This window comes from Conger conger, chromosome 12 (assembly GCF_963514075.1).
Source record: "Conger conger chromosome 12, fConCon1.1, whole genome shotgun sequence".
Lineage (NCBI taxonomy): Eukaryota > Metazoa > Chordata > Actinopteri > Anguilliformes > Congridae > Conger > Conger conger.
Window position 1 is genome coordinate 27840362 of NC_083771.1, and position 20526 is coordinate 27860887.

Sequence of the window (20526 nt, forward strand, 5' to 3'; positions counted from 1 at the left end):
ACCTTCCTGTGAGCTTTGGCCTGTCTAGCCAAAAGCTAAAAAAATGTTTTTGTACAATTAATATGTACGCAAATACGGGATGATTTTATTTTTGTCGATGATATTTTTCATAAGCTCAGCAATATTCATTCATAGTTTACTAATCTTCATTTGAAAAGGGTAAATACAGTTCTGTGATAAAATGTCCATCCATCCATCCATTATCTGAACCCACTTATCCTGAACAGGGTCGCAGGGGGCTGGAGCCTATCCCAGCATACATTGGCCAAAAAGCAGGAATACACCCTGGACAGGTCGCCAGTCCATCGCATGACACACACCATTCACTCACACACTCATACCTATGGGGAATTTAGACTCTCCAATCAGCCTAACCTGCATGTCTTTGGACTGTGGGAGGAAACCGGAGTACCCGGAGGAAACCCACGCAGACACAGGGAGAACATGCAAACTACGCACAGAGAGGCCCCGGCCAACGGGGATTCGAACCCAGGACCTGCTTGCTGTGAGGTGGCAGTGCTACCCACTGCACCATCCGTGCCGCCTTAAGCTCAGCAATATGAAAAACTTAAAAAAATATATTAATATACCTTTGCTCAGCAAAAAATCTTTAATACAAAATAATTTCAAACATCACAATTACTTGCTCAACTACTTTTAATATGTAATACACCCTTGTTCTGCTAAGATAACTTCACTGAGACTTCTTAAGTTTCAGGAGGTTTGGAAATACATAGCTGTGGTCTGTGGTTCTCCAGGCTTCATGTGGTTTGACAATATAAGTTTTTATCAAGCCTTCCAAATAACTTGCGGCTTGGAATTGGCATCCTTCATTTTGGCCCAAGTAGTGTAGTTAGATTTTTTTAATGTGTAATCTATGAAGGTCAACAACCTTTTGTATCATTTAATCTGTGTGTTCTCTAACCATCCCCACGTTGACGCATGACTAATTAAGTCACCACATATTAATATCGCAGATCAACCGGAGTTCCTGAAATTAAAAAGCAAAATATAAACACAATATAATTCTATTAGATCTTGTTCATAAGAATATCTTGGGTAGCCTACTTGAGAAAAATATATTCAGGCAAAATTAGTAAGTTAGAAGTAAGTAGGCTACCTCAATTAAATCTAAATTTTTCCTTCATTTCATAACCATAAGTACACATCATGGGATATATTCTATAAAACAAATAAAATAAAATACTTGTGTATTTTCATACCAAAGCTTTTTTTTCCACTTCTGGGAAAACGATTTGAATTGAGATTTTATGTCATTGTGTGCCAGTGCCATATATCGTGTATGCCAATCAAATGTCTGTCAATTTCCAATTTCCAATTTCATAAATATCCTTCCACGCAGCGGCGTGCTTGACACACATATGTCATATCACGGAAGTTACTGTAGTGCTGCTTCCATTTCAGCTCGTCTTTCTAGGTTAGATTCCGCTCACTGTGTGTTTTTGTCATTGGCATGAAAGTAGACAAATGCAGACACATGCCACATCTACTGTAACAAAAACAAGTCATTACAATCTACATGAACACAAAAAGTCAAACACACACACACACACACACAAGTAGAGCAGTGGTGTCCTTACTCACCCTCTGTGTGCTGTTCTGCGGTCAGCCAAGAGCTTATGAAAGTAAAACTTGTTTCCAAAAAAGGATGGGTATCGTGACACACAATCCTCAGGGAGAAACACTATCCGGTCAGAAGTTTTATTTGCAAGCAGTGCTGCACTGGGGTCAACACAATTAACCTTACATGTTCATTCAAAGCCTACTGACTACTTTAACACTGGGGTCAACCCAATTAACCATGCAAGTTCATTCAAAGCCTATCAACTAAATCAAAACATTTGGGCCTACCACACAATTACACACACAAGTGAAATCAAACATATTTTGCACAGACCAAGCAGGGATAATTTCAATCACTGCATAATAGAAATAATTTCCAGGGCAGAGGCATTTCAGATTATTTCTCTCCAAAATTTACGAGCATTATTCCCATAAAATAAAATGAAAATTTCCAAACATTTTTGCATACACTGGATTTAATATCCATATTTAAAATGTATATACGTCCTATTAATTATTACTCGGTCAAATTATTACAAAGGATCTGATTGAGAACTAACGATCATAGCTCAGAGCCTGCATTACATTCAATAATTACTTCAGGAATCTTGACTGCATTGTAAAAGGAAATGATATTCACATTGCTTAATATGTTTGCTTTAAATATAGTAAAATAGAGCATCTTTTGTACCCACAGCGGTTACAGGAGCAGAACAGTCAGTGAAACTCACTCACCACACATGGAGTGGGTCACTGGTCCTGAATTAGACTCCCCCTGCAGTGAGGAACTCACACAAGTGCTTAGTTCCTGTCATGGTAAACATGTCGGGAATGCTGATGAGTAGTGAACAGATGCTGGCTGCTGCTGTGGACTGACCATCAATCCTGCCGAGGAAATAAATATATCCTCACCTTCTTAACCACTAAGAAAACCTCATAAAAATTTACCGTCAGTCATGCGAGGGCACATTCATTCAGCAACAACCCAAGAGTGCTATATAGAGTGATGACGACATTATTACACAGCTTAGATTCAGTGATAACAGGAAAATGCGTTCAACTGTAAACACTGAGCTCATATAATTTATGTTATATATTTTGTAAGTAAAATTATTTATACGTATTTAACACGTTTCCGCTAAAACAACTCTGTTGCTACAGGTGTCTCTCCTTGACTGAAAATTGCCATGTAAATCATAATATGGCTATCCATGCATACAATTTCCTCTTGGTTGCACTGCACTGTGACCCAGGCACAAGCATGGATAATATAAATGAATATAAATACAATATGAATTAATCTGGATAAAGAAAGGACTATCTATGATGAGGGCATATGCAATGTTTCCATGTATCCGTCACATTGTATGTCACAGCCTGTCAAGTTAAAAAAAGACTTTAAAATATTAAAATATGTCTGTCACTTTACTTTTATATGTTATCACAACAGAAAATGCTAGTTGTGCAACGATAAAGAGAATGACTTAAAAATAAAATAGTATTACGGTGCAATGATGGTGGGTAATGCATGAAATATCCAATATCAAATTGTGTCTTAGAAAATCTAAAAATATGCTAAACAAAATATAAAACCTGAGAGCACTTTTGCAGCAGCTGCTTAGCCATAAACCTTTTGACTGCCATATCACAAGACTAAACCTAATACTAGCTGGATGATCCTTAGCAATCCCCATTAGTCAGTAATGATTTTCAGGAAATGTATATTAATATGAGCTCAAATAAATATTTTGTATTATGAATTAGATTTTGTTTGTGTGTAAATGCCAAATACATATCATTTTACAACACAATTTCTGTATGTGTAAAGGGAAAACTTAAGTCACTGAAGCTCTGTTTTAACTCATATTAATTGTGTTTGTATGTGATTGGTTCACTTTACAGTAAAACAATGGTAAAAAAACATCATCTTCCCATCACTAGCTGGAAGCTTGACTAGTTGCTAGCTTTGGTGTAGCTTTCTGACTTGTCATACATTTATAATATCCTTTTAAACTTCTAAATTTGAAATACTTAAATATGTTTGAAATACACTTTTTAGTACATACATGACTGTAATTGTTAAACTCAGCAAAAATGTGAAAATATATATGTATAGATATTGGAAAAAGTAACTACATCTTAACAAACCCATAATTGGCTGAAACTACTGACAATTCCTTACCTCGACCAAAGATGTCCAAATTTAGCTTGTGCTGGGCTGGCACTTACAACCCAATATAAGCAGCCCCACAGAGATGTTCACAACACAGAAGCACATCAAGCTTGTGGTGAGTGCCATACACTGTAAGATCCCAAGTCAACATTTTACAGTCTGTATTTGATGATGTACCAATACAGTTATCCTGAGTGACAGTGTGTGTGTGTGTGTGTGTGTGTGTGCGTGTGTGTGTGAAACCTGATTCTTAAAACACAGCTGAAATGCAGTCTTTATGGAGTTGAAGCATGAGAAGAGATCAGAGCACTTTAGTGTAGCAAAAAGATGATAAATCAGTGTAGATGGCTGAATGGCATGGTTCTCATGATTCGATATGTACAGAATATGTTTTGTTGATAGTCAAAATGGCAATTCATATTTTCATTTGACTTTTTTGGTTGCGGAAATCCAGCAGAATTACTGGAAAAGTGTTTTTAAAAACATACTGTTTTGCAGTGTCCTGGAATACAACTGCTCTTGGGGGGTGAGAAAAGGTATGTCATTTCATATGATTGTTTATTTACCCAGTCGAGTCCCATTGAGAAGAAAATATTTGTAAGGGAGGTTACAACACACAGCATAATATAACAGTATAACAGTACACAAATAATCATGAAACTGAAAGAGTCTTCTTGATCTGACAGCATCTTATCTGTCAGAGAAAGATCTGACAGCTTTTACTTAGCTTTCTTAACAAGCTCGAAATAATAAATAAATAGGATGAAATGCTAAAACTGAGCTTATTCAAAAACTATGGGGCTCAGTAACTAACAGTTGGCATCCCAAAATCAGAAGAATATTTAGGCACAGTGGAAAGCAAATCATAATGGAGGATGACAGATTTTGTATTTGTGATAAAAGGCAAGACACTGTGATAAATTAGGCCAATGCACAGAATGTCTCCATTATCACTAACAGGCAGATAAGCAGCTACAATATGTTTCCTTCTAGCATTAAACATGAAACGGTATGTATACAAAACAAAAAAGGACACTCTAAACTTATTTACAAAATTGTCATGACGTGTTTCCCATACAGCCAAATTCCAAAATATTTGGAAGATGTAATGGCATCAATATATTTTCCAATACATGGTAGATATATATTATTAGCAATAGCTTGGTAATGACATCTGAAGAAATACTTAAATACCCATTTAAGCTTGCTGAGAGAGGCTAGCAGGTTGCGAAAATAAATGTTGTAGGTCCTGAACTGCTTGACGCAAGGTAGTATAAAAGTAAATGATGATGTCATGTGACTAAATATGCTACAATTACAGCCCTACAAAGCTAAAGCGATATTGTTAAAATAGATTTTAAATTTAGTTCTTTTATAGAGATAATTATGACACCAACCAGCTGCCTTGGATCAATGTTACAATGATAAGCATAAAATATCCATTAAAGTAAAAGAAAGTTTGTAGAGGGAGACTCAGTGTTGATGGAACTGACCTGACCTGATCTGTACTTCCACAGTGAGCAGCAACCATGAGTACAGACGCCGAAATGGCCATTTATGGCAAGGCTGCCATATACCTGCGCAAGCCTGAGAAGGAGCGAATCGAGGCACAAAGCAAACCTTTCGATGCCAAGACAGCCTGCTATGTGGCTGATACTAAGGAGCTGTACCTTAAAGGCACAATCCTGAGCAAAGATGGAGGCAAAATCACCGTCAAAGTGCTTGATACTCAGGAGGTAAGTCTTTCACCCTTTGGAGAAAAAGTATCCACTGAGCAGGTTAAGAGTGCTTGACTATGTGAGTGTCTTGGCTGATTATCATGCTATGACTTCTTTCAGACTGTAACAGTTAAGGAGGATGATGTCACCCCAATGAACCCCCCCAAGTTCGATAAAATTGAGGACATGGCTATGATGACTCACCTCAATGAAGCCTCTGTGCTGTATAACCTCAAAGAGCGTTACGCAGCATGGATGATCTACGTAAGACTTTTAAAACTGTTCACAATTAATGATTTTTCCATGCTACACAGAATCTGCTGTTTATATGAAATGCATTACTTTCCTGTTTCAGACCTACTCTGGGCTCTTCTGTGCCACTGTAAATCCCTACAAGTGGCTCCCAGTGTACGACCAAGATGTCGTATCGGCCTACAGAGGCAAAAAGCGCATGGAAGCCCCACCACACATCTTCTCTGTCTCAGACAATGCCTATCAGTCCATGCTCACTGGTAAGGTTGCATTTGCAATAGTGGATAAGTTTTACTTTCAAATTTCCTTAATTGTAAGTAAAAAGATTTCCTAAAAAAATACACTTTGTTTTTGCAGATAGAGAAAATCAGTCTATCCTGATTACGTAAGTATTTCCATTAAGCGTCTTGTACAAATATAAAACAGTCCAATCTTGTGTTGGACCCAGACTGATCTGATCTCTTCTCTTTCTTACTTCCCAGTGGAGAATCTGGTGCTGGTAAGACTGTGAACACCAAACGTGTCATCCAGTACTTTGCAACAATCTCAGTGTCAGGTGACAAAAAGAAAGACACAAGCAAGGTGAGAAAATGTTGGTTTTTTTGCACATTAGAACGGAGGAATTGAAAATGCAGGAACATGTTGGAGTTTATCTGCTGTGACCTGTGTTTGCTTCCATAGGGATCGCTGGAGGATCAGATCATTGCAGCTAACCCCCTGCTGGAAGCTTATGGCAATGCCAAGACTGTGAGGAATGACAACTCCTCTCGCTTTGTAAGTCTGAAAGGAAACCATAAACCATTAAAGACATTTATTGGTATCTGATGACAGTTCACCAATGCTAACAACACTGTTTCCAATAGGGTAAATTCATCAGAATTCATTTTGGCACATCAGGAAAACTGGCCAGTGCTGACATTGAAACTTGTGAGTTGTGTTTAAATCTGTTAATTTGAACATTTATAGATTGATACTTTGGGAAAGTTGATTTGATTTTAAAAACATGTCTTGCACAGATCTGCTGGAGAAGTCCAGAGTGTCATTCCAGCTTCCTGATGAGAGAGGGTATCACATCTTTTATCAGATGATGACCAACCACAAACCTGAGCTGATTGGTGAGATTGCTTTGACCAAACTTAAATAATAAAAAAAAACTTTGGGAAATGTCTGACTGATTGAAAATCAACATTTTTCTCCCACAGAAATGACACTCATCACAACCAACCCCTATGATTTCCCCATGATCAGCCAGGGCCAGATCACTGTGGCCAGTATTGATGATAAGGAGGAGCTGGTGGCTACAGATGTGAGTGATGCACTGATTCTTCAGCTACTACAGCTTGTAATTAGAATGAACTTTCTCTCTCTAATGTAAACCCATCTTTATCATCTAGACTGCCATTGACACCTTGGGCTTCGTCAATGAGGAGAAAATGGGCATCTACAAGCTGACTGGTGCTGTGATGCATCATGGTAACATGAAGTTCAAGCAGAAACAGCGAGAGGAGCAGGCTGAACCTGATGGCACAGAGGGTGAGTCTATATTCTGTTTGGCCAAACTTACATACATGTTAAATGTATAAATATGAACTCTGTGGGATGAAATAAAAGTACAAGATTAAATCTATCAAGCAGGGATATAGTAAATGAGTGCATTTGTTTGACTACTCATCCAGTTCACAGAAATTATATGACAATCCCCGAATCTCACCTTGCTATATTCTCATTTCAGTGGCTGATAAAATTGGTTATCTCTTGGGCTTGAACTCAGCTGACATGCTTAAGGCTTTGTGCTATCCCAGAGTGAAGGTCGGCAATGAGTTTGTCACCAAGGGGCAGACTGTACCACAGGTAGAGTATTTATAATTGAACATACCTGTTCTTCAGTTCAACTGCATTACAATGCACGTTAAACTCTCATTTTCGTGAAAAAGGACTGCTGAAATGCTTTAACAACGTCCATTAGTAGTTTGTTTGTATTGAGTGTTCATATTATTTTCACAGGTCAACAATTCAGTGAGTGCTCTGGCCAAATCTATCTATGAGAGGATGTTCTTGTGGATGGTCGTCCGCATCAACCAGATGTTGGACACAAAGCAGCCCAGACAGTTCTTCATCGGTGTGCTGGATATCGCTGGCTTTGAAATCTTTGATGTAAGTATTGAAGTAATAAGACTACAAAATCATTGCTTTTAACATACAACATAAGTGCTGACTTGCATCATTATTTTCACTCAAAGTACAACAGCATGGAGCAGCTGTGCATCAACTTCACCAATGAGAAACTGCAACAATTCTTCAACCACCACATGTTTGTGCTGGAACAAGAGGAGTACAAGAAAGAGGGAATTCACTGGGAGTTCATTGACTTTGGTATGGATTTGGCTGCCTGCATTGAGCTTATTGAGAAGGTGAGGAAATGTTTCTGAATGAAATCAGAAAAAGGTAAAATTGTGCTTTTTGTTCACGTGTTCATGACTTAATTGTGTTCATGTTCTATTTTAACAGCCAATGGGCATCTTCTCCATCCTTGAAGAGGAGTGCATGTTCCCTAAAGCTTCAGATACCACTTTCAAGGGCAAACTGTATGACCAGCACCTTGGCAAGTGCAATGCCTTCCAGAAACCCAAGCCTGCCAAAGGCAAGGCTGAGGCCCACTTCTCCCTTGTGCACTATGCTGGCACTGTGGATTACAACATCTGTGGCTGGCTGGACAAGAATAAGGACCCCCTGAATGACTCTGTTATACAGCTGTACCAGAAGTCCCCAGTGAAACTGTTGGCTCTCCTGTATGTACCTACTGGGGCTGAGGGTAAGAATCAAGAAACTCATGTCAGCACTATTCCCATGATTTTAACCTTTAAAAATCAGATGGCATTACAGAACCTTTTAAATAATACTAATCCTTAAAATCATGTTTTTAATCTTACTAATTTGTCAATATCAAAATACAATGATAAAATCAGTGAAAAATCTTTTTTTTCTTCAGAGTCAAAGTCAAAGAAGGGAGGCAAAAAGAAGGGTGGTTCCATGCAGACTGTGTCCTCTCAGTTCAGGGTAGGTTTATATAACTTAATTACATAATAGGAAGCCTGCAAAGCTGTAATATTGTGGCATAAATTGACCTCCATTTATTGTATCACGCTGCAGGAAAACTTGGGAAAGCTGATGACCAACTTGAGAAGCACTCATCCTCACTTTGTGCGTTGCCTGATTCCCAATGAGTCCAAAACACCAGGTACTGTTTCAACAGTACACAAATTAAGTGTGAAATCTGTCTGCACATTTGAAGTGCAGGTCAAGTAAACAGCCCATATACACTTAAAACTGTGATACCTAATGCTGAATACCTCAACAGGTCTCATGGAGAACTTCCTCGTCATCCACCAGCTGAGGTGCAATGGTGTACTGGAAGGTATCAGAATCTGCAGAAAGGGTTTCCCCAGCAGAATTATCTATGCTGACTTCAAGCAGAGGTGATTCAGACTCTCACCATACCCGCATATGCATGTTTTTCTTTTCTATTTGTCACAATGTCTGAGAACATCAACTTCAATCTAAATGTTACAGGTACAAGGTACTGAATGCCAGTGTTATCCCAGAGGGGCAGTTCATTGACAACAAGAAAGCTTCTGAGAAGCTCTTGGGCTCCATTGATGTGGATCACACCCAGTACAAATTTGGGCACACAAAGGTAAAGGAGCTACTTTTCTGTTAACTGAAAATATGAGTCTGTTTTTTAAGAATGTAACTGAAAATGCTTGTACTGTAGGTGTTCTTCAAAGCTGGACTCCTGGGTACCCTGGAGGAGTTGCGAGATGAGAAACTGGCTAAACTAGTGACCATGACTCAGGCTCTGTGCCGTGGTTTCCTCATGAGAAAGGAGTTTGTGAAGATGATGGAAAGGAGGCAAGTATAGTCAATACTAAAGTCAGAAACAGATGTTTTACCTTAAATACCCATCTTGATTTGTCCTATATATCAGTCTTCTGTGTGTAAGTATCACTGTTATTAACTTCCCTGGGTACATTTACAGAAATATGAATGTGCATGGATGTACTTGAGGGTGGCACGGATGGCGCAGTGGGTAGCACTGCTGCCTCACAGAAAGGAGGTCCTGGGTTCTAATCCCGGTCGGCCGGGCCTCTCTGTGTGGAGTGTGCATGTTCTCCCCGTGTTCGCGTGGGTTTCCTCCAGGTACTCCGGTTTCGTCCCACAGTCCAAAGAAATGCAGGTTAGGCTGATTGGAGAGTCTAAATTGCCCGTGGGTATGAGTGTGTGAGTGATTGGTGTGTGTGCCCTGCGATGGACTGGCGACCTGTCCAGGGTGTATTCCTGCCTTTCGCCCAATGTATGCTGGGATAGGCTCCAGCCCCCCTGCGACCCTGTTCAGGATAAGCGGGTTCAGATAATGGATGGATGGATGGACATTTTATCACAGAACTGTATTTACCCTTTTCAAATGAAGATTAGTAAACTAAGAGATTAGTTAAACCAAGAAAAAACTTAATTTGAAAGTTATTTGTTCTCAGAACGTTTTTGCATCTTTACCCAACAGTATTCATTATTAGTACTAAAGTAAGTTAAATAAATTTCATTAAATCAATAACATAACATTGTGTTCATTACACAGGGAGTCTATTTTCACAATCCAGTACAACATCCGCTCATTCATGAATGTGAAACATTGGCCATGGATGAAGGTGTACTTCAAGATCAAACCACTTCTGAAGAGTGCAGAAGCCGAGAAGGAAATGGTCCAAATGAAAGAGGACTTTACCAAATGCAAGGAAGATCTGGCCAAGGCAGAGGCGAGGAAGAAGGAGCTTGAAGAGAAAATGGTCTCTCTGCTGCAAGAAAAGAATGACCTGCAGCTCCAAGTAGCATCTGTGAGTTCTAATGTTTAACCTTAACACACACACAAAATGATTGCATGGTATTGCTAATCAGTATTAATACCAACACATTACTGGTCCAGGGGATGTTATTTCACCCACTTATAAATCCTCTTTCATTATAATCCAAGGAATCTGAAGGCCTTGTAGATGCTGAGGAGAGATGTGAGGGACTCATCAAAAGTAAGATTCAGCTGGAAGCAAAACTCAAGGAAACATCCGAGAGACTGGAAGATGAGGAGGAAATTAATGCTGAGCTCACTGCTAAGAAGAGGAAACTAGAGGATGAGTGCTCTGAGCTGAAGAAAGACATTGATGACCTGGAGCTCACCTTGGCCAAAGTGGAGAAGGAAAAACATGCCACAGAAAACAAGGTTTGAGCGCAAATGTCTTATCAAAAATGATAAATTGAGCTCCAGATATGTTCTCCTATACTAATGCTGTTGACTATTTCTAGGTGAAAAATCTGACTGAGGAGATGACCTCTCAGGATGAGAGCATTTCCAAGTTGACCAAGGAGAAGAAAGCCCTCCAAGAGGCACACCAGCAGACTCTGGATGACCTGCAGGCAGAGGAGGACAAAGTCAACACTCTGTCCAAAGCCAAGACCAAGCTTGAGCAACAAGTCGATGATGTGAGCTTGCTTTTCTTTCTTTTAGATGTGAGCTTGTATTTTATATGAACATGGAAGTGATCCTTAATTCCTAACTATGTATTTTAATTTGTAGCTTGAAGGTTCTCTGGAACAAGAGAAGAAGATTCGCATGGATCTTGAGAGAGCTAAGAGAAAGCTTGAGGGGGATCTGAAAATGGCTCAGGAATCCATCATGGATCTGGAAAATGACAAGCAGCAGTCAGAGGAGAAAATCAAGAAGTAAGAAATAATTGGACTGAACAATCCACTTCAGAATGGAGTCTGTGAGCAGCTCTACATATTGAAAGTATTTGTGCTTCACAGGAAGGACTTTGAGACCAGCCAGCTCCTCAGCAAGATAGAGGATGAACAATCCTTGGGTGCTCAGCTTCAAAAGAAGATTAAGGAGCTTCAGGTAAAGTCCCCTCTCATCCCTTATATTAATTCGCTACCACCTAATTCCATTGGATAACATACCATCTAACCCTTTCAACATACAGGCTCGCATTGAGGAGTTGGAGGAGGAAATCGAGGCTGAGCGTGCTGCTCGGGCTAAGGTTGAGAAACAGAGAGCTGATCTCTCCAGGGAACTTGAGGAGATCAGTGAGAGGCTGGAGGAAGCAGGGGGTGCAACTTCTGCCCAGATTGAGATGAACAAGAAGCGTGAAGCTGAGTTCCAGAAGCTGCGCCGTGACCTGGAGGAGTCCACCCTGCAGCATGAGGCAACTGCTGCCGCTCTCCGCAAGAAGCAGGCCGACAGCGTGGCTGAACTGGGAGAACAAATCGACAACCTTCAGCGAGTTAAGCAGAAGCTAGAGAAGGAGAAGAGTGAATATAAAATGGAAATTGATGACCTCTCCAGCAACATGGAGGCTATTGCTAAAACTAAGGTCAGTGACCTTCTGACTGTCTTCATGAAGGTTATAATAATGATAAATAATTGAACAGATCAAAAAACTGACATCATTTTTCTTAACAGGGAAATCTGGAGAAGTTGTGTCGTACTCTTGAGGACCAACTCAGTGAAATCAAATGCAAAAATGATGAGAATGTGCGACAGATAAATGATATGGGTGGACAGAAAGCCAGACTGTTGACAGAGAACGGTAAGGACAAGTTTAATAGATTTTGTCTTCAACATCCAAAAAAAACTTTAGTGGAATACACTGCAGTATGTGTAATTTCATGAGTAATCTCTGGACAACCCTCAAATTTTAAATAAAACAACCCTAATCAGAAAAAATATCGTTCAAACTGTGATGAATATGAATATATGTGATTAATTATATTTGGTGTTGTGACACTAATACGAATAAGGAAACAGCAGACAAAACAGCAGACATACAGTAGCATTTATTTCAGGTTTCAACAATTTAAAGAGAAATACAGAAATAGATTGTTCTTTCCAACTGTCTCCATGCAGGTGAATTTGGTCGACAGTTGGAAGAGAAGGAAGCTCTGGTGTCACAGCTAACAAGAGGCAAACAGGCTTTCACTCAGCAAAGCGAGGAGCTGAAGAGGCAACTTGAGGAGGAGGTTAAGGTAATACATAATACCTCTTATTCTACATGCAGATAAGTAGAGATTTGCCTTGTGGTAACAAACCTCATGCTAACGTCCTCTATCTTCCACAGGCTAAGAATGCACTGGCCCATGGGTTGCAGTCAGCCCGCCATGACTGTGACCTGCTGAGGGAGCAGTATGAGGAGGAGCAGGAGGCCAAAGCTGAGCTTCAGCGTGGAATGTCCAAGGCCAACAGCGAGGTGGCTCAGTGGAGAACCAAATATGAGACTGATGCCATTCAGCGCACTGAGGAGCTGGAGGAGGCCAAGTAATCTCACAATCCTGCATACATTAATCTCACATACATCAATAAACTTATGTCGATGCGTAAATAACATCAGATATCTTACAAATTTTAATTGATACCACTTCCATCAGGAAAAAGCTGGCTCAACGTCTACAAGAGGCAGAGGAGCAAATTGAGGCTGTGAACTCCAAGTGTGCCTCTCTGGAGAAGACCAAGCAGAGACTGCAGGGAGAAGTGGAAGATCTCATGATTGATGTGGAGAGGGCAAACGCCCAGGCAGCCAATCTTGACAAGAAGCAGAGGAACTTTGACAAGGTAATGCAATAACATGCATACAATTACAGTCTTATGATGATGGTGCCACTGTCTCTATATATTATATAGTCAAAGGGGAGGTTTAAGGATCAGTCCCAGTCAGTTTATTTGTTCGCTCATTGGTCACACTGTAGTATAATGTGTCCACCACAAGGGGGCGGCAATGCCATTATAACGTCTCTCCATCTAGTTTTCACATACAGCTAACTCCAGCAGCCAATTTGTTTTCTTCAATAAGCCCCTTACCTCATTTTAATAATGCAGAATGTCCTTTTAATCTCCTTGTGTAATTCCTGCAACTTGTAACTATTTTTAATTTTATTATGTCATCTTAATCAGCAAGATGAACTGTTTTAATTTTATTAGGCCTTATACAACGCCAATGAAGTGGATTGCTTAGCTAAATATTATAAAAGCACCAAATATGATAGCTAACAGACAAGTGTTACACCAAACAAATATCCTTCAAACTATAATCAATAGCTATGTAATGAGTAAGCATTTAAAATGTGTACTTTGCTCTGGTGATTTAACATTACTCCACATTTCCTAACATGCCGTCAGGGTCTGGCAATGTTAGCACTGTACTGATTTCTTTTTACATTAATGGCATTTGGCAGATGCTCTTATCCAGAGCAACATACAACAAAGTGCAAAGTACATACCCATAACCAGGGATAAGTGCGCTGAAAGACCCTAGAGGGAAGTACAATTTCAACTGCGACCTGCACAACAAAGATAAGGACCAGGGCCAATTTGATCATTGGAATTAAAAAAAAAATCTTTGTCATTATTACTATTTTTAATCTTAGTACCACAACATGCAAATGCAATTGATCATATTAATATTGATCATATTAATAAGGCTAAATTGGCATATGCATTAGATGGCAAGTGACATGCAATGTACATTGATTGCACTATGCCAAGTCTCTCTGGATAGGACCTTTTGCTAATTTAAGGTAGGAATGGGTACGTTGGGCAGATTAAATGTTAAGCTGTTCATTTTTTTGCAGATGAAACTCAAGGTTAATTTTCCAGGTTCAACTGCCGCTGTTACACTTTTTTGGAATGTCATACAATTTTAGCTAACCACTTCAAGTCACTATCATTTACCATTTAAAAGCTTAGTATAATTGTATTCATAATAAGTCTGCATCAATAACCGCATCAAGCAGTTGTCCGCCACCCAATGAAATCAGAGGTGGTGACAGTACATGGGGGTGGGGGACAACATGTTTACAATTTGCTTGTTTCTTCTAGGTTCTGGCAGAATGGAAGCAGAAGTTTGAGGAAGGCCAGGCTGAGGTAGAAGGGGCTCAGAAAGAGGCCCGTTCTCTCAGCACTGAGCTCTTCAAGCTGAAGAACTCCTATGAGGAAGCTCTGGATCATCTGGAGACTCTGAAACGAGAGAACAAGAACCTGCAACGTAAGTTTGAGCAAAATGAACGGCTATTTCTTGAAATTTAAAATAAAGCTTTGGAAAAAGAGGACACAATAAAAGTAACTGAGAATCCAACCAAAGTTTAAAGTTAAGAGAAAAGTAACTTTGTATAAGTGTAACTGATAGCTTTTCCAATTATATTTAAAACGGCAATGACTGAATTAAAGTGTACTGTATTTGCAATTTACCTTTCCAATCAGATGGCTGTCTCAAACAGATACAAGTATATTAATATACATAGAATACATTAAGTCAGAACTGTATTGTGGTGGTAAAGGACTTTTTTGTTTTTGTTTTTGCAGAGGAGATTTCAGACCTGACTGAACAGATTGGTGAGTCAGGAAAAGCCATCCATGAATTGGAGAAGGCAAAGAAGACTGTGGAGACTGAGAAGGCAGAGATCCAGACTGCACTGGAAGAGGCAGAGGTATATAACCATATCATAATGATCAAAAGCTATGATATATTTTAGTTTAATTTGTATTTAATGAATTGGTACTTTAGGGAAGTTGTATTTGTGTGCTCAATGCTGAATCAATCTTTCACTTGGTATTCCCTACCTTGCCTACACTTAAAAATGAACCTTTTCTAAAAACCTTGACTAAACAATGTAGCAAACAGCATGTCTAAAATTGGCTATATTCACTTGCAGGGAACTCTGGAGCATGAAGAGTCCAAGATTCTCCGTGTCCAGCTGGAGCTGAACCAGATAAAGGGAGAAATTGACAGGAAACTTGCAGAGAAGGATGAGGAGATGGAGCAAGTCAAGAGGAACAGCCAGAGGGTGACTGACACAATGCAGAGCACCCTCGACTCTGAGGTCAGAAGCAGGAATGATGCCCTCAGGGTGAAGAAGAAGATGGAGGGAGATCTCAATGAGATGGAAATTCAGCTGAGCCATGCTAACCGCCAGGCAGCTGAAGCCCAGAAACAGCTGAGGAACGTCCAAGGGCAGCTAAAGGTAACTTGTCCTGTAACTTATCCAGGTATATATGTTGTGAATTTCAAATGATTGTGAAGAATTCCCCAAGGACTTATTAAGTCTGGTTTATATGAATCCTTAGGATGCCCAATTGCACCTTGATGATGCGCTCCGAAGTCAGGAGGACCTGAAAGAGCAGGCTGCCATGGTGGAGCGCAGGAACTGCCTGATGCTGGCTGAGATTGAGGAACTCAGGGCTGCTCTGGAGCAGACAGAGAGAGGCCGCAAAGTGGCAGAGCAGGAGCTGGTGGATGCCAGCGAACGTGTGGGTCTGCTGCACTCCCAGGTACATATGAAAGCTTATTTTTCACACACTTGGTTTCAGAAGCTCACTTGCTTAAAGCAGAATACACCTTCATGAACATTATATCTGTCTCTGCCTAGAATACAAGCCTTCTCAACACCAAAAAGAAGCTGGAAGGCGACTTTGCTTCGCTCCAGAGTGAAGTGGACGACACCATCCAGGAAGCTAGGAATGCAGAAGATAAGGCCAAGAAGGCCATCACTGATGTGAGTCACGGTACCAACCTAGTGAAGGCAATGAAATGCATCTGACTGAGTTTTCTTGAAAGTCAGGTAACTCATCTCATATCAGCCAAGATATTCCACATCTTCATCTGCTGGCTATTGTTGGGGGCTCACATAAAATACCAAGTGTTAATTCTGGCCAATGGTCCAGCAAGAGGCTTTACTACCCCTGGCAATGCAACATATAAAACAATATCCTCAAATCCATTCCAATTCCCTCTCTTCCGAACACTAGCTACACTGCCTCCACTGTCCTATGACACTTAACATTATGTTGTATGTTTATGTATTTACTACTTCTAAGTCATGGATATACGGCAAACTATTGTGATTAAAATTACTCACCCTTTATGTAAGCAATCGGGATAAGTGTATCAGCTGACAAATGAATGTAACTCAGTCAAATGTAACTCCATGTGACATTCTAGGCTGCCATGATGGCAGAGGAGCTGAAGAAGGAGCAGGACACCAGTGCTCACCTAGAGAGGATGAAGAAGAACCTGGAGGTCACTGTCAAGGACCTGCAGCACCGTCTTGATGAGGCAGAGAACCTGGCCATGAAGGGTGGAAAGAAACAGCTCCAGAAACTGGAATCAAGGGTAATCTATCAGTTGTCCATTCTTAACAGAGACACTATAGTATGAAGCTTTCTGTGTATATCCTCAAGTGATTTTCTGTAATGACTTGGACTCATATGTACAACATGATTCTTATTTGAAGGTTCGTGAGTTGGAGGGCGAGGTTGAAAATGAGCAGAAACGTGGTGTTGATGCTGTTAAAGGAGTCCGTAAATATGAGAGGAGAGTCAAGGAGCTCAGCTACCAGGTATAAGAAAAGGTTTCCTTCAATAACATTGTAGAAGTGTTCAGGCGTTGGACTGACAAGATAATAATAATACAAATAAAACTTTACTTACTTTACTTGTATTTAGACTGAGGAGGACAAGAAGAACATTGCCAGACTGCAGGATCTGGTGGACAAACTTCAGCTGAAGGTCAAGGCCTACAAGAGGCAGTCTGAGGAAGCGGTGAGTCACATTTTCTTTAACAATTCTTCAGGTTGTGACTACATGCTATTTTTCAGTCAAAGGGAAAAAAGCATTATCTTTATATTCATTATTTTAGCCAACACTCACCCAAAGTGCCTACAAAGCTTATATTATTTGCATATACTGCTGTATATTTTCTAAAGCAATTCAGATAAAGAACCTTGCTCAAAAATAGCAGTTACTAGCCAAGGTAACCAATATGCATATAACCATGACAAAATGTCTGATGCCCTTACAGGAAGAACAAGCCAATACCCACCTGTCCAAGTTCAGGAAGGTCCAGCATGAACTGGAAGAAGCAGAGGAGCGTGCTGACATTGCTGAATCCCAGGTCAACAAGATGAGAGCCAAGAGCCGTGATGCTGGCAAAGTAAGTTTATTAATTTTATTAAAAAACCCTTTTTTTTAAATCCAGCAATGCCAATGGAAAATACCTATTTACCTCTCTTGAACGTTTTCACATTTTATATTGTTGCACCTTTTATGTAGTAAAATATTTCTCCCATTCACCATGACAAATTCAACACATGGTGCAAAAATATTATTTACTTTCCTAACAGTGAAAAAAGTTTCTTTATTACTTCTTGATTTCTCCTGGTATTATTAATGGTTAATTTAAACTAAGGAGTAGAGCAACAAAATGAGATTAATCTTTTTAAAAATAAAGCTATAGTAAATTAAATAGTAATCAAGACATGATTACAGTTCTTAGAATTGATGTACTTTCACGTCACTTTGAAGTTCTTAACATTTACAAACAGCCACTTTTCCCAAAACATGCAGAGCTATTTTCTAGTGAGTAATGAGTGATTAATAGCGATCAGTTTCACTGTAACAAAAATATAACATGCCGTGATAAAATAATGCATGTTCACACATTAAAATATGTTTTACTTAACTACCCCTTCATTACATTCTAAATTGTTAGTATTCAAATTCTCAGACAAACCCTGGTGGTAGGACCACGTAATCCAAATATTTGGATATTAACAAAGATGGAAACTAGATGTCAGTGATTTTTAGATTCTTTCGTTAAAAAAATGCTATTTCAAGATGCATGTACTGTATGTAAATAATGGAATCTGATCATAAAACTCAAAAACCCGGTTATACTGGTCATATAATTTTGTTTCAAGACAATGCGGCCATGAGACACTAAGTGGCACTATAGTCCTGTTTTGGCTGACTCCTGGCTATAGGGTTTGGGATTGTGAATTTAAAGGTTGAAGGCAAGAGCTGTATTAATGCTATGGCTCTTCTTAAGCCCATATTGAAACCTCTCATACACATCGTTAACCTGCAGATACTACCTATCATCAAAGCAAACTAATGCACAAATAGCTAGTAACTAACTCCTTGTGCATTTTTATAATGCCACATATTCAACAGATTATGCCATACTTTTGCTATACCTCAACTCATACATGAGTTTTCCATGAACAAACCAGAAAACTTGCACACTGACTCTTCCTTCCTTGTGCTTTTCTTACTTTTCTTAACCAGATGGTTGCATTGCTTGCTTAAACTATTAGAATGGCCATAAACATTAACAGGTTTCACAGTTGAGAATCGGCCATTTGACAAATTGTATGTAATTAATTCAGTTACTTCGTACACAAAAACAGCAATGTACAGAACATGTGTAGATAACCCTGTTTTACTGTGTAACTGACATTTTCCTCTTATTTTAAAGGGAAAGGAAGTAGCAGAATAAACAAGATTAATCTGCAGACAACACTTCTTCAGGTTTCATACAGTATTAACACCATTGTGAAAAATGCAAAAACTGAATAAATAAATTTAATGAAACACAGACAATCTTGTGAATTTATTTAATAATTTCAGAGCTATGACTATAGCGACTATGAAGTGAAATGCAAAATACTTTGCAGACTAATTTGGCGGCATTTACATCTATATTGGGTGATCATAGTAGGAATCACAACCTTTTTATACACAGAAAAATACACTCAAAAATAATAGTCTCAACGTCCCAATACTTTGTGTTTAATTCTATGTGTTCACAGTTTACATCACACAGAACAGTCAGTAAATGTCAGTGAAACACCCAGCAGCAGAGCAGAACAGTAGAGCTCCATCTTAGGCACAACCAGCCACTCAAACCCTCTGGGCCCCAACAGCTGTCACCTGTGACTCTGAGACGTTGCCATATTAGGGAATATCTGATGGCGCTTGCATCAGGTAGCAGACCAGTGCAAAGGTGACACTCTTTGACCCCGTAATTGCTGTGATTGCTACTTTTATTCCTGACTGCATGCTGTTGCCCAGGTTAAAAAAAACCCAACATATCTCACATTCCATCACAACATGGTTGCTCTTGTTAAGTTGCAAGCTAATAGCAGGCCTCATTAAGTCATTAAGTTGAGTAAACACTAGATAAATGCTTTCCAAAAATGCATTCAAGGAACAAATTGAAAGACATTACCTACTGACATTACATGAAATTACATTAAAATGAACTGATGTATTATTAGTAAGAACCCACATATTTGACACACAGTATTACAAAGATGTGATGCACATTATTATAATAATTATTATTATTACTATTATTATTATTTATATTGTGGAGACTCTCTACAAGTGTATCTACATGTAATTCCCATCTAGTAGTAATCTAAATGTGAGGATTTTGATATTACTCAAATGTAAAAAATATCAATTGAATAATAGGCTTGAGAAAGAAATCCACAAAACTAGATATTATTTCTGTGAGGCACTATAGAGACCAATGTGTCTCCCAAGAGATTTTTACTAGCTTTTGTGGAAGGAATACATTACAGTGACAAGACAATTCAATAAATGCAATCTCTTGTTTGGTTTTCTTTCATTCTGTAATTTCATGCTGAACTTGACGTTGTGGGGTTATACACGTTTTCTATATTTAAAAAAATGAATTCTGCCTGTAGACTTCAAACTTGTAAACGAGCTTGCCATTCTAAAAAAAGAAAGACTTTTGCAAGTTGCAAGGACTCCTTCTCCATAGGTAGACTCCCTTCTCACTTTGTAGTCCCCAGAGTTGAGTTAATTTATTACCACAAATCTGGAACTTTCTTCATTTTTTTTGCCTAGTTTTGTCTTTTACCAATTTAGGGCTTTCATTACAATACATGTCATTTGGC

The 20526-nt window shown here is 39.2% G+C and overlaps 1 protein-coding gene across 1 annotated transcript; it reads left to right on the forward strand.

The window, feature by feature from the left end:
- The first annotated feature begins 4281 nt into the window (after positions 1-4281).
- On the forward strand, positions 4282-19097 carry LOC133141705 (myosin heavy chain, fast skeletal muscle-like). The gene is made up of 40 exons (XM_061262348.1): positions 4282-4293; positions 5275-5493; positions 5596-5739; positions 5831-5987; positions 6085-6112; positions 6210-6309; positions 6409-6501; positions 6591-6654; positions 6744-6842; positions 6930-7033; positions 7122-7260; positions 7460-7578; positions 7732-7881; positions 7968-8138; positions 8236-8539; positions 8717-8784; positions 8878-8965; positions 9086-9203; positions 9298-9421; positions 9500-9640; positions 10365-10616; positions 10754-10996; positions 11080-11256; positions 11351-11496; positions 11581-11671; positions 11757-12146; positions 12236-12362; positions 12680-12798; positions 12891-13087; positions 13198-13381; positions 14645-14810; positions 15128-15252; positions 15478-15786; positions 15890-16093; positions 16192-16317; positions 16764-16934; positions 17056-17160; positions 17267-17362; positions 17622-17753; positions 19077-19097. Exons 2-40 carry the CDS (start codon positions 5287-5289, stop codon positions 19095-19097), a joined length of 5799 nt encoding a protein of 1932 aa, XP_061118332.1. The 5' UTR covers positions 4282-4293; positions 5275-5286.
- Positions 19098-20526: the final 1429 nt, after the last annotated feature.